Source organism: Sinohyriopsis cumingii, chromosome 18 (genome assembly GCF_028554795.1).
Source record: "Sinohyriopsis cumingii isolate HCF-2022 chromosome 18, ASM2855479v2, whole genome shotgun sequence".
Taxonomy (NCBI): Eukaryota; Metazoa; Mollusca; class Bivalvia; order Unionida; family Unionidae; genus Sinohyriopsis; species Sinohyriopsis cumingii.
This window is the reverse complement of record NC_142978.1, coordinates 46,801,222-46,816,277: the sequence shown is the minus strand read 5'-3', so window position 1 is coordinate 46,816,277 and position 15,056 is coordinate 46,801,222. Positions and strand designations below refer to the sequence as shown.

At 33.2% G+C, this 15,056-nt stretch overlaps 1 protein-coding gene and 1 non-coding gene across 2 annotated transcripts; one reads left to right on the top strand and one right to left on the bottom strand.

Annotated features, from left to right (window-relative positions):
- Positions 1 to 632: 632 nt before the first annotated feature.
- On the bottom strand, positions 633 to 5,691 carry LOC149776561 (uncharacterized). Its single transcript, XM_089942447.1, has 2 exons — positions 5,367 to 5,691; positions 633 to 1,587 (listed from the first exon to the last, which is right to left on the bottom strand). The coding sequence occupies exons 1-2, from the start codon at positions 5,439 to 5,441 to the stop codon at positions 1,138 to 1,140; spliced, it is 525 nt and encodes a 174-aa protein (XP_089798573.1). The 5' UTR covers positions 5,442 to 5,691; the 3' UTR covers positions 633 to 1,137.
- A 2,952-nt stretch (positions 5,692 to 8,643) lies between these two features.
- LOC149776560 (U1 spliceosomal RNA) lies at positions 8,644 to 8,806 on the top strand. Its single transcript, XR_016416418.1, has one exon. It is a non-coding gene; the product is annotated as a U1 spliceosomal RNA (small nuclear RNA).
- The last annotated feature ends 6,250 nt before the right edge of the window (positions 8,807 to 15,056 follow it).

The window sequence follows — 15,056 nt, the reverse complement described above, 5'->3', positions numbered from 1 at the left end:
AGAATGCATGTTATGGTGTAAGTCACAGTTTTACTGTTGATTTAGCCCACCTGTGTGATATTAATAAAACTTAAAGGCCTGATAAGGTGGAAGGTATGGCATATGTCATTTTATGTAACATTGACAAATAATTTTGGTTCTATAATGGTATAGATTGATTTCATACACAAATACCACCAGATGCATATATATTTTCACAAGCATAAATAAACACTACAAAATATGTCAGATGGTTTTAATTCAAAAATAGGTGACTATGAAATCGGCTTGTATGGAAAGTATGGGCGTATTGCGCCTGTACAGGAGCAGTATAAGAGGCATAACACGCTCAATTTAAAGGCGTAAAGCAACTTTTACAGGCGTACAAGACCCAGAAGCGTAATACTAGTATGAAATACAGGCGTCCTTTGTCTAAGAGTTTTGAAAATTACAGGCATATTCCAAAAACATTGCTGGCGTACTGGCAAGAAAATGCATATTTTGAAACTTAGCAATCTGTAATTCACTAGTTAAGGCGTAGTTTGGAACTTAGAAAATTGCAGTATGGTAGATGAAATGCAATTTTGAACTTTGAAAATCTGCATGCTGTTGATGAAGTGTAAATAGGACTTTGACAAAAAACATGAGGCGTATTTCTGCACTTTGTTTTATTCCAGTCTACTGAAAAGTCTCAAATAAATGACACAGCTAAATCTTTTTGTATTTGCATGATTAATGTATTTAATAATGACATACAAAGACAATTGAATGCTGAAATGTACTGAAACTATTAAATGTTTGAGTATCCAAATCCTAAGGTCATGTTTTCTTTTATCACCCTAATTTTAAATGGTAGTTCATTTATAACAAGAAATATTGGCCAGATTGACATTTTACTACTTTTGAACACAGGTGCACCATCAGTGTTGAGTGTGAAGGATACATTTTCTTGTGTACTAAAAGGTCCAGAATTTTCAACATATTTTTTGAACAAAATGTCTTTCAAACCGGGATTTCTAAAAAGTATGGAATTTTAATTTTCTCAAAGCTTTTAGAGCAGAAATCATTAGGACATTGGAGTTTTGTATTATCAATGAGACCACCAAGGCAGAAAGGACAGTAATAGTGATATTTCATTGGGTTTTTCTGAAAAAGATTTTAAAACTGTGTAAACTTGTGTCCATTTGTCAGAAGAAATTCAATTATTTGCAGTAACTGTTGCATACAATCACCAACAAGGTTATGCTTTGTTGCAAAAATTGTTAAAAGCATCATGGCTGTACCAACTGTAATGCCAGCACCTTCATACAATGGTATTTTATTATTTATTGATTCTTCAGGAATGGCATCTGTGAAACACAGGTTTTCATCTTCAGTACTGTCTATATCCTCAGTAAACAAATCTTCAAAACAATGAATTCCATCATCTGGGCTTAATGTCAAATCACAGTCTTTTTCTTCCTCAGTCACTTGGTCTGTCTGTCCACATTGTTGCTTGAATTCCTGGCGGCAAGCATTCTCATAATTAAAAACTTCCCCTTCCTCATGAATTTCATCTTCAGCACACATACCTTGTACTGACTCACAACAGCTTGAATCATCTGGCATCTGAAATAAGTTTTTTAAAATAGTTTTATTAGAAGCTGGCAAATAATTTAATTAATGTAAAATTGTTTTAATAAGTGGTGTACCCATTTTGAAGTAGTCTATATGCTTCATATTAATTAATTTAAAAACCAAATGAAAGTTGTTCTGTTATGATTGAAATCATGCATGTCAAAAAAAAATACAAACACCTATGAAAAGGTCAATTTACAAGATTATCTTTCCAGCAATCCTATTTTTTTGTTTTCCTTCTTTTTCCTACCTTTTTGTCAGACTCTCTATTTGTTCCTATTTTTTTGTTTTCCTTCTTTTTCCTACCTTTTTGTCAGACTCTCTATTTGTTCCTACTTTTTTAATGAAGTGTTTTAAAATAGATATAGCATCAAAAGGACAAATATATGTTAAAACTGTTTCCAAATTTATACAGAGCAATATATAATTTTTGGTTTACACAAAAGATTTACAGTAAACTTGTAAATGTCATGACTTATAAACATAGATTGTAATTTGACTTACAGTCATCATGGTGAAGATGTTCAAATCAGGACACTTATTTTCAGTTTCAAAACATTCTGGAGCAATTAAATGGCTCAATTAAAAGAAGATATTAAATTAATTTCACAAATATTGAGAGACATTTCATGAATGAAAAGAGAAAATTGTTATGTAATGGCTAAATCTCAACTAATAAGAAAGTTTTGCTCTGATTTATTTGCAAATATTGACAGATTATTATTGCTAAACTGATTTAAAACAATATTGTCTGAAAGTCTCACCAAACATGCACCACAAGTAATTTGCTAACAATAAAACCATTATTTAAAAAATACGGTAGACATAATATTAATGGCACCTTCTTACAATAACAGAACATGAATGAAACCCATACAGTAATGTCAATGTTCTTGAAAGGATAGAAATTTGGCCAAATTAATATTTGTAAAGTGGATGAAGTAATAAAAATATTTGACTTTTTCTTTTACTTGAATTGTGATCTTGCATGAAAGTCACAATCTGTTCCAAAGTTCTTTCTTGAGTTACATGGTTTCAACAGTACTTAAATTCAGAGGTTCACTGAACCTTGGTGACTGAGGTTTGGATCACTGGTATTTCAATGGCATAATGATAATCCTGTGCCAACATCATTTTATCCATTTAATTAGGTTCCACTGTTGAGTTTCCAGTATCTTCTTCTAAACTGCAGTAACTTGATATGGGATGAAGCCACAGCAGTTTGTTCCCCCCAAATTGAGGTCAGAGTGTGAGGCCACTTTAAGGAGTTATATTTATTCTTGAAACAACAATTATATTGAAAGTACTCTATCATTACTTCAAAGACAGAATTTTACATTAAATACATTTCACAGATTGAGAAAAAAATTGACTAGCACTGTATCCATTCTACAATGAAAGTTTGTTTAAAAATAATCAAGACCCCTCAGGAGGACCCTATGAATCCCATAATGCATCAGTAGTTCAAACTTTGAAATCATCAGTGTAATTTTAACTCTGGCAGTCTAAGACTAGCATTTTCCAAATATACACAATGTTTGCTTGTATTTACTTTCATGAAGATAAAACCTTTAGTGTTGTATCAAAAAGCAATCGTTCTCTAAAAATGAAGACTGATTTCACTATAAAAGAAGTGGAGATGAAATGGGATTGCAAGTTCTTCAGTGGAGTTATAATAAAAAATAGGTGGTAAGTAAAACCCTATGTACACTTTGCATATAATCAATCTATTCAGTGGTTGTCATTGACTTCTAGTTACATCTTAGGTTTCTTTTTGTGCTTAATTATCATGAATATTAATTATGGCATGAAGATAAAACAACTGTGTACTTTGCAGATATGCAAGTAAATACATTCTTAAGTATTGTACATTATGAGAAAATTATATAACACCTGTCTGACCATCAGCACTTAGGTTAACAGCCATTTTAGGCTGATTAAAGAAAATTTCATTATGGGAAATTGTTGACTGAGAAGCTTAGAATTTTAAGAACCAAGTAAGAAAATTTTTAATCAAAATACTCTTGTGGTGCTTGTTAAATATCAGATTACAGTCAGACCAGTACAATGTTGCTTTACCAGAGCAGTCATAATTTGCCACTGCTGCATGAGTGCTGAGACAATTATTACTATTTCTGCATGTAGATATTTTTGCCACTTTTCTTTAAATGAGTCATATTTATAGAAAAACTCATTAAAATCATTTCTTGGTAAAAGAAAAAAATAAGTAAAAAACCAAACATGACAAAAAAAAGACATTGATAAAAGATAAATTGTTTTAGATAATGAAGCAGTGCTCAAGAAATTTGCCAAGGGAGCTTATGAATCTGTTGTCAAGTCCTTCAAGCCAAAGTATGAAGGAGAAATTCCAGATGATATGTTTGGGCTTGACATGTCAAACAACTCTGAAGATCTTCCTGCTTCTGGAAAGAGGAAGAGAAAAGAGACAAAAAAATTGAGAGAAAGTAAAGCACAGAAAGAGGCAGGGAATGAAGTTGTAAGGAAGAATAAAGAAAAGGTGACACCATCATCAAATAAGGCTGAGAAGCAGAAAATAGAGGCTTTTGCAGCCTGTAAAACCAGCCAAGAAATGCTCCAGACAGTACTCATGAACCAGTTTTCTAGCCCTTCCATTCGGCAGTGATTCACTAATACACCATTCACATAAACACTGAGGGTCATACAACATGACATTAATAAAACTACATATCTGGAGAGAACAATGTTACCAGGTTTGCTTTATGTCTTAAAAAATATAGTAATCACTCCTATTTTGTCTTTTTAAAAGCATTTTCAAAACCCCTTTTTAAATTAAATGAATAATTTATATAATCACTCCATACAAAAAATAAATACAACTATATATCCTGTAATTTGTATATATCAATGCTATATTATGTAAACAGAGTCAACAAATAACATTGATGAATATATATATATATATATATATATATATATATATATATATATATATATATATATATATATATATATATATATATATATATGCATGTGTGGGTGTGTGTTTTGCTTGACATTTAGTTCATATATATTCCAGTTCCATCAACAAATGTCCTGAAGATGTTCCGCCTTTTATTAAATCCAGAGGTTCAGTCCTACCTTTCTGCCATGTGCAATAATTTTGATGTTGATGGAATCTGTGACCATGGAAACTTAGAGTGCTTTGAGGTAATTATTCTTCTGTAAATGACAGATGATGCAAAATAACTTTTTTCTTTTTTAGATATATAGAAATTGAAAGGACTTTCAGTTATACTGATATTAGAAGCAGGCCCATTGCGAGCAGCACAGGTCTTCCTGAAGTTTTTCATGTCATGCTTAAACATCTGATTTCATAATCAAATAGTATAGAATGAAGTGATGTACAGTTCTTCATAAGAACTTTTTAAAATTTGTTTTTCAAAAAGATTTCCATATTTGTTTGATTATTTGGTGGAATAAACCTACTTATTCCATTTTTTTATTTCAAGTTACATAATACTCAAGAAAACCATACACAGCAGTCAACTCTATGGGAAAATAATTTCTTTTGTGTCAGAAGAGTCAACATACTAAACACTAGAACCTCCATCATCACTTCATAATCCTATACAAAACATCCAAAACATGCCCAGTGTATATGTCCCATCTGCTGAGCACAAGCAAAGAAAACCCATGATGCAACAATGGAAAGGAAATAGGAAGATATCAGCCTCTATCAGGACTCCTGCAATTATGAGCAAATGAACAGTTGTCAAATGACAACTCACACAGTCATCATCAGCCAGGAGAAGCAGCACCACCAACACCGATAGTGTCGACAACAGCAAATGCCACCCATTCATCACCAAGGAGGTCACCACAAAAGCTGGCTGCACAGGAATCACCAGCTTTGGGGACTTCGTCTTCCGGAGCAAGTAGAACAATAATGATGAGTCCGATGGCAGCAAGTATCTAGTATTTTTTATCCACTTTGTGATGTGGGCAGGGATACACTATGTTTGTCCATCAAAAAGAGCATATGTATGTGGTCAGTTGTCTCTCATCCTTGTCCAATTGCTTTAATTAAACATAGGGATAAACATATTTAACATAGTGTTAATGTTTGCAGGAGGCTGCAGGAAGTATAAAAACCTGTGAGATGAAACATGTAAACGAAATAAGACCAAAAGTTTTTGTGTAATAATATTGTTATTCTTAAATGATTAATTATTAGGTACATGTTGCTGTTGTTTTGGGTTTGTCTGCGCAAGACAGGCTAAAAATGGTAGCCAGCATAACTGGTGGACAAAGAATCGAGGAAAACCCCAGTAAGGACCACTGACCCATGGGTAGCTACTGGCAAGCTTTCTAATGCAACCACATTGACTGAGCCCAAGACTCAGACCTATCAAGACAGAGGTACGATGGCAGTGATTGGTAAAGGCAAGTGTTTTAGACCACTCAGCCACCAGGGGCCCCCATGTTTACATAAATTGTATGCAAAACACTATCAAATGATCCATTTTAAGCACAAGAATATTGCTCCCATGAAGCACACAAATTTCTGCTATTTGAATATGCTGGTGTTGCAGTGATGTACAGCATTTTAAACACAAGAATATTGTTCCCATGAAGCACACAAATTTCCACTATTTAAATATGATGTCACATCAATGTACACATCACAGCCCGAACAAGCCCTTTCATGTACTTTTAAGAATTTCATGGAAAACTATTAAAATGTAGTCAGTAACACTAACTGCCTTAAGTTCTACAATTGGGAGCATCATTAGATGAAAAATTTATAACTCACCAAACCTTGGTCACTTTGACCACTGACTTATATTAAAAAGAATGCTAGAATAGTATAAAAATGTAAAATATCTTGATATTATTTGCCACCTAAGTTATAATATGAGAAAATTGCTATGGCTGGTGTTTACTGACAAGGAAATGGCCCTTTCCCGAGGTCAAGGACTGATGAAATCTAAGGAAGGAGATCTAAGGTCTCATTTGACAAAACACGCCTATCAGCATGTAAAGGTGAGATGCATTACTGATGAGCATCTTTATCCACAATTTGTAAAAGTTTCTTTTTCAAGTTCTATTTGTATAACTTGCTTTTGGTTTTATTCAAAATATATCATATTCCATGAATGATATTTGGCAGCAAATATAATTACATGTAGTGCATGAAACTGATATTTCAATAATATATGCTTTCTCTGCATATGTTAATAATATTGTAATAATTGATTTATCAGACTATATTCCTTCGTTCTGAACCATGGTGGCTTATTGGTTAAAGTACTGGACTTGTGCCATTAGGGTGGGAGTTTGATTCACATGTATGTGTCCTTGGCCTTTTCTTTTCCCTCAGCACAATATAGCAATAAACATGTTGCTGTCCTGTAAAATCACCAAACCCCAAAACTTTTTTAAATTAAAATTTGTCAGAATTAATATGCTAAAATATGACTTAGTTTTGAAAAGCGAGCCACTGTAGCTCGGTGGTTGAGTGTCATCCTTGTAATCCAAGAGTCACAGGTTCGGGACTCATCTAGGTCAGCTGTCTTGGTGTATCCTTGGGGAAAAATACTTAGCTCCCATTTCCTTGACATAATATAGCCAATAACATGTGTAATGTGCCATTAAACAACAAAATCAACCATCTGTTTTCATAATGTATTCCCTACAAATTAATATCAAAACATTAATTAAAAATTAATATTTTTGCTTTCTTCTTTAAATGAATTAAATTCATTTTCTTACCATATATATCTTTATTTCAGAATATGTGAATGCATGGTGTAGCTAATGTGGAATAACAACCCATCAATGATTTGAATGATGCTATGACTGAAACCGTTAGTTATTCGAGAAGAAAATGTAAACAAAACTTGATGAGTGCAGAATCACAATTAAACTTCTTTGTTCAGCAGACAAAGAACATGGCTGTATTGCTATGAATGATTCTGTCAACACCTGTATTATTGTTATGATGTTATTAAAATCAAATATGCTATTCATCTATTTTGTCTGTTTTCATTGCTTCATGAGTAAATTAGCTGGATGTACATTATTCAAATAATATGCCTCTTGCATAATACGCTTTGTTTGAAATGAATATAAAATATGCCCATACTCAAGGTCTGGTTTATGCCAATGTTTTACGCCAGTAATTTTGGGTTTGCTTTATGCCTGTAATATACGCCTGTACTTTTGTATGGTTTACGTCTGTAATATTACTCTATGTTTTACGCCTATGATTTACGCCTGTACTTGAATATGTTTTACGCCTGTGATTTACGCCTGTAATACACCTTATTACATGTATGTATTTGAATACAGTCGTACTAATTTAAATAATTCGCCTTTGTGTACGCCTAAAGTATGCTAGTATTACGCCAGAGATACACTGGTATTACGCATGAGATACGCTATTATTACACTTTTCTCATAAACCAAAGAGAACCCATATTTTAGGTGCAGAATATGCCTGTAGTACGCCTATGATACAGAAGTATGATTTCGTACGGGAAGCTCCTGTTGGACTACTATTGTTTAGCTCAGCATTATTTTTATTTCTTTATTTTGTGTGCAAAATACTGCTAAATTTTTCCTTGATTATTTTATTTGCTTTATTATATTTTCCAGTAGCGATATTTAAAGTGCAGTCTGTTTCATCAGTAGTCAATGCAATGTTATTCAACACGAGCTTTGTATATAAAATATAACGCTATTTCATACTAACGTGTTGACAGCGTTGATTGAAAGAATTGCTTGAAAGGGAAGTTATCGAGACTCGAAGCCGTCACGTACTATAAATAGTAACATGACAATTATTAAAACTGTAGCTTGGACAGTATACAATGTTTTAGCTTTACTTATATTTTTATCAAAATTTGTAATCAATAAAATACATATTTGTTATTGTCCATTGTGTATATGAAGTCTATTTTAACAATTTAGAAAATAAAATAAAATATGTTAGATTTAAATCAGGCTCAGCTATTCATATCTAAATTTCTAGAGTATATAGAGTGACTTGACGCTAAACAAATCATACTTACCTGGTTCAGGAGATACCGTGATCAGCAAGGCGGTTCTCCCAGGTTGAGGCCTTTCCATTGCACTTCGGTTGGGCTGACGCCTGCGATCACCCCAAATGCGGGTGACTCGGGGACGTAATTTATTAGTGTGGGGTCTGCGTTCGCGCTAACCCTGATAAACAAACCAAATATAAATCGTACATGTCAGTAAACGTGTATTGCAACTTTTAACTTGAAGAGAAGATAATGTGTGCATTTATCGATGTTTTACGGAAAATGCTCAGGAAATATTTGTATAATTTCAGTGATAAGAGAATTTCAAGAAGTGACGTCCCTCAAGTTTAAGCGTATGTGGTGATTCAAGCGAATCTACGGCAAATTTGTTACGCTCATTTTCGTCGTGTGAGTAAGGTGAATTCCTAGAACTTAATCTTAAGATTCTGCTTGCTGAGATTAGACATTATCAATGTAAGTCTGAAAGAGACGAGAATGTGGACCCTAAAGAGAACATGGGGCATAATGAGTCTGAGTAGCGCTTGGGCTGTTCATTCTGGTAATTACTATTATCATTATCGCAATTATTAGTATCTTTTCGATAATGTTATTTCAAAATGAAAAGAAGGGAACGAATTTGCGCGAAACTTGGATGTCTTCAGAGCAGATTGTCATGTGGGCGAGGTTCATCAGTAACTACTGGTGTTAAAAGTTAAACACTTAAGCCTCAGACTGTGAGAGGTGTAGAAATAAATACATTATTAACTTTATGACAGGTTTGTTCTTTTAAACCGTAATGAAATGCAGACCCCAACTTTATTTTGGGTGCGATTGTTTACTACCCTCTTCAGATTGTAAAATTGAAGAATTTTATTAAAAAGAAAATGTAATCATAGACCCGGTGTATCCAGATGTTTAGCAAGCATACATTTTTTCTGTGGGTCTTGGTATATTATACTAGTGGCAAAGGAATTATACATATTGTTACTTGGGCTCTAAAAAACAGTAACAAAAAAAATTTGCTTGTTTTTAACAAATAATTTATTTCCCTGGAAAAACACTGTAAAAATGAAAAAATAAAAACTTACGGTTTTAAGAAACAAATATAAGAATGATCCACAAATTAAATTTTAGAAGTCCTAGTAATGAAAAGTTCTAATGAATTCATGTTCGAGTCTCGAAGAAAAATCCAAAATGGAAGGCAATGACGTAGGCTATAAGTTTTATTGTACAGATTTGTCTACGGTTTGTTTTAAATCCACAAACAATATTCCGGTGTTTGAATTTCCAAATAAAATTTAAATAAATGTCTTTGTCCAAGAATTCTGTAGGGAAAAGAATTAATCTTTGGAATTCAAATAATTTGACTAAAACCTAAAATGTAACTTTTAACTGGTCACAAACACACACTTTCCAGTCTGAAGTAAACGCCCAAACTGAGAAATAACTCTCTTAGCATCACTATTAAAACTAACTACTGTGCATTTTCGGAAAACCCAGAATGGCGAAATAGAGGTTGTTTACATATACAAAATCGTGTACTCCCAGTATGACCTTGATAAACAGCAATCATTTTACTCGACGAATAAAATAAAAATAGAAGGTTGTTTACTTGTCTCGGTGATTTCTGAATCAAGGTCGGCAACTAAGTCAAAAACAAAAACATGATATATTATTAGGTATTTATGAAAAGATTCAGGTCAAACTGAATTTTCTGGAAAATATCAAATTCCTAGTAATCAAAATTACATTACATTGACATGTAATGAAATAAAAAATAAAAATATTAAAACTTAACAGACAATTAAATTAAATCAAAAAGAAATTAAATCAAATGTACGTAACAATATTTATGGGAAACAAATCTTGAGAATAATAATAATAATAATAGATTGCTGATTATTATGTTTTTGTGGTACAAAAGGAAGAACAAAAATCTAACCATGCATCACATATACACATATATCATACTTTAACATGCAAGAACTTCTCATAACTTTTACCCATAAGTTTACTCCCTAATAAAACAAATGAATGACGGAGTGTATTTACCATGTAAATTGGTGTACCTGTGGAAATTGCAGCAGTAAATAAATAGTCGAGAGGTGGAGATGCTGTAAAGAGATTACAATTTTGAATAAGACTGAGAAGGTTATGGTGGAATGTATCATTGATCATCCAAGATTTCATACTCTTTGCTTGGATGAATATGTCCTGGAAGCAAGATACTGTGCCTATATTCAGCAATATGGAAATTGCAAGGAAATCCTGTCCGAGTACATGAACACTATTCTTTCAGTAGTTATGGTACCACTATCAGGGTCAATTTTGGGACAAGGGATTGCTTTATATGCATGTAAAACTTATGCTTAAAATTCCTTTTGATAAAATCCTTCCTTTATTAACAAAATGTATCAGTACTATCACATTACTTGAGTGTAGAATTTTTACCCAAACCTTTCATTTTGATAATAGATCCTGCTAAAATCATTCGTCCATTATCTTGGAAATTCTCATGAAAATTTTTTTAATCACCTATAATTTAATTTCTTGAATAGATTCCATACTATGACATTAAAAACATATTGATGTCTGTTCATGTTCACATTTGATTCATTTAGTTTCTAACCCCAGTTGTGGTAAAATCTAATTTTATGATAAAGACACTGACTCCGAAAACATGAAATAAGTAACAGAAAACTGGGATACATGAAATAACATAACTTTATTCAAGTTTACAAATTTGCTGTATATTCTATTTTCATTCATAATAGATACATGGCTGTATAGAGGTGGCAATAATTGCCTCTCAACTGACTACGGCTTCTTGACCACTTCCTCCAGCACTGCCATCAATTCTTCAACATAGTCTGAAAAAAAATTGTTACCCCAGCAATTCAAGGAACTGAAAAATGTCATCCACTGCCTACATTCATACTGACAATTTACAAAAGAGAATTAATGGAATTGGAAACAAGACTTAATTAGTATTCAATTTAACATACATATAAACCATAGTTGAATGAATGAATGAATGAATGAATGAATGAATGAATGAATGAATTAATAATAATAATAATAATAATTTTTGTTGCAATATATGATTTTGAATATGTGCTACAAAGAAAAATCTGTGCTAGCATTGTTTTGGTTGAAATCTTTCAAGTTAAAATTGATTTTCTTTAACTAGATTCTGCCATCTGTGTGTATGTACAGGGCTGGGGAGAAGGAGGCTGACGGTATTCCTAGTGATATGTTCACTGTCCAACTTTAATATAACTTTAAACATAGAACTATTATATTACTATATGTGCCTGTATACGACTTTTGTCAAACGGTATCATTCAATGTAGTAAAAATTGCAAAAATCTACATACCCTTGGTTACATGTCACACATCATAATAGTGTGTGACTCTCATATTCTCCCTGACCCATTTCTGTTCTGGACATGCCTGGTCTGTAATAATAGTGTCCACCTCCACATTGTGGTTCTGCAGTTTTATATGGCTCTAGAAAGTCCCTCTTTCTCCATGTCGTAACGACTCTTTACTTGATTGTTTTGAAGAAAAGAGAGAGAAAAATGTGCTGACCAAAATTAACAATACTTCTATTTCTTGAAATATGACATCATCTGTACATAACTTAAATGCATTTACCAACATTTTAAAAATAGACCTATGCATACGCATAAATAACATTGAAAAAGTAAGCTCATTTTCTTGCACGAGTGTCATGTATGAATGCTGCCAAGTACATGAAAGTTTGCAATGCCTTTGCTTCTTCTCTTTACTTGCTGGACATTTACTCACAACCTGTGTAGTAGGTGAAATAGATGTGTGTATTCTAATCATCATAGTTTTCACACAGTGTGTGTGTGTGTGTGCGATTAGGATTTTTAACATAGCTTTAACAATTTTTCAGTCATATTGCTACGATGTCTGCAGTGTGGCAGTTTATAGTGATGTCCAGCACTGGGCATCATGCCGCAGACATGTAACATGATGTCCGACCCAGTCACATTATCCTGTCACCAGGCCGACCAGTCCTAACACTAACCTCTTAATGCCGAACGCCAAGCGAGGCAGCTGTTATTACCATTTTTGTAAGTCTTTCGTATGACTCGGCCAGGGATTGAACCCACAACCTCCCGCTTCCAAGACAGTTTTCACACAGATGAGGATTTCTCATGAATGTGTTTATCAAGTAAAGTGTACCATTGTTAAATAATAACAAGTTGACAAGTGCTTGGTCTACCGAGTCAAAACGCTTACACAATCATACTGAATTTAGTTAATACAATGTTATTGTTATACGTTTCGTTTGCTTTTTTTCTTCTTCTTCTTCTTCTTAAGAATACTCTCAGTCTGACACTGAACAGCAATACTGCATGGTGGTGTATCTAGTCCCTGTAATAAGAGTACCAAAAATGTGTTTCATGCCTTTGCAGTAGATATGGTAGGCACACATGAAGTCTTTTGCATGTCCGAACAACAAATGCACCAAAGCTTTTTGCGTACTTTCACAACTAAGGGTTGATCATAAAGTTTTACATATTACCAATACATTGTAGTTTTTCTGCAACAAAAGAATTACATAACTTAATTATTGATTCATATGCTGATACAATTTACGAGGCCTTAGGAATCCATAGCAACTATGAAGCTATACAATGTAAACAGGGAATAAATGGAAAGTTCACTGTGACGTCAAAATGCACCACAGAATAATTTTTTTTTTACATCATCTTCGGTTCTCTCTAGTGCATTATCTTCTGGGTGCTGGTTCTCAAAATTCTCATCCAGTACAATATATATATATATATATATATATATATATATATATATATATATATATATATATATATATATATATATATATATATATATATATATCTTGATAGATAACTCGCACACAACGGGGTCCACAAACATAGACCACACTAAGCAAGGCGCGAGTTCCCGAAGGACCTCCAAAAGACTGAGAGAAAAAAAATCGCTTTGACATCGAGAAAACCGGGGGGTGGGAGTGGCGTTAGGGAATTGGGCTGTTTAATGACTGAACCCTCATTTTACAATCACGTCGATAATAATTTTTAATAATGCGCTTTTTCTAATGACGTTGTTCGTTATTCTGTTTAAATACCTTTTTTCCCCCAAAATATCCAACATATGAAAGATCGTTCCAACTGGTTTGAACAACCATCACCTGTACACGAAAAATCTGTGTATTACATCACTGTTTTTTGTTTTCTTGATGAGTCTGATCCGAACAAACTCGAGTGCGCAGTTCTCATTAATATATAAAATATTGAACACAATTTAACATTTAGATAATTAGCAGTCTATATGCTAATAATCTAATTTTACCATGGCACAATAAAATTGTCCATTTCTTTGTTCGATTTTGTCTGCTTGTATTTACCGCGGAATTGCACACTTGAGTTTGTTCGGATCTTACCTTTCGGTCAATGGTGAAATCCAAGACTGTCTGAATGCAAAATTGCACTTCGGGTTTGGTTGTTGTCTAAACGTCAAGATCGGCGAAAAATTATTGCATTTTCTCCATCATATCACAAATTGAACGAAGTGTGTCGAGCTGTTTTGAAAATTGAACTATTCTTGCTTACGACTGGCCTAAGTTGGAAATTAGCAGACACAATTAGGATAAACTAGCAGTGTTGGAACTACCGAGGGGTGAGGACCGGTGTCTTCCCTTGTGTTATATTATTACAGGTTAGAACCCACATCCCATGACTTTCTTTGTAACGATCCCCTGTGGGCTGCCTTGTTATCTTTGATCACAGTTATGAAAGAGTCGGTTAATTTAAGGTAGTTTCTGTTACATACACAATAACGTTTATTACAGTGTTCGATTGATCAAGTAAAGTGAGTTCATACGACCGAGGCCGCTAGATTTTAAGTTAGTCCGATTTTTTTCTTTTATTCCACCTCCTTTTTTAAATTCAAAAGACATTATTAATGTGATAATACAAAGGAGGCCAGCTTTTAATTAAGTGCAACAATACAACAAATACTTCCGCAAGTCAGTTATCAAAACATGGTCAGCACTTAATTAGGTTCTCAGAGAAACGCACGCGGACATAGCTGTTACGGTAGACTGACGCATTTTACGCTTAATTACAAGAGGACACATTGCATTTATGATGATTACACTTAAAAGGAACTAAAAAATGGAACTAGAACACAAATTTCAATTGATAAAATTTTTATTTAATTTGTATTTATTTATTAAAGTACTGCTTCCACTCGGCGTAATTGACATTTTTATTGATCAAATTTCCTTACATATCGTTAATTGCAGTGTACTAGGAATGTGGTTGGAAAGAAAATGTTAAAAATTGTATGAGCTGTTTTTAAATCTGATATTTCATAGTGTTGTTTAAAATTTCCAGGTCCTAACTACCGTTTTCA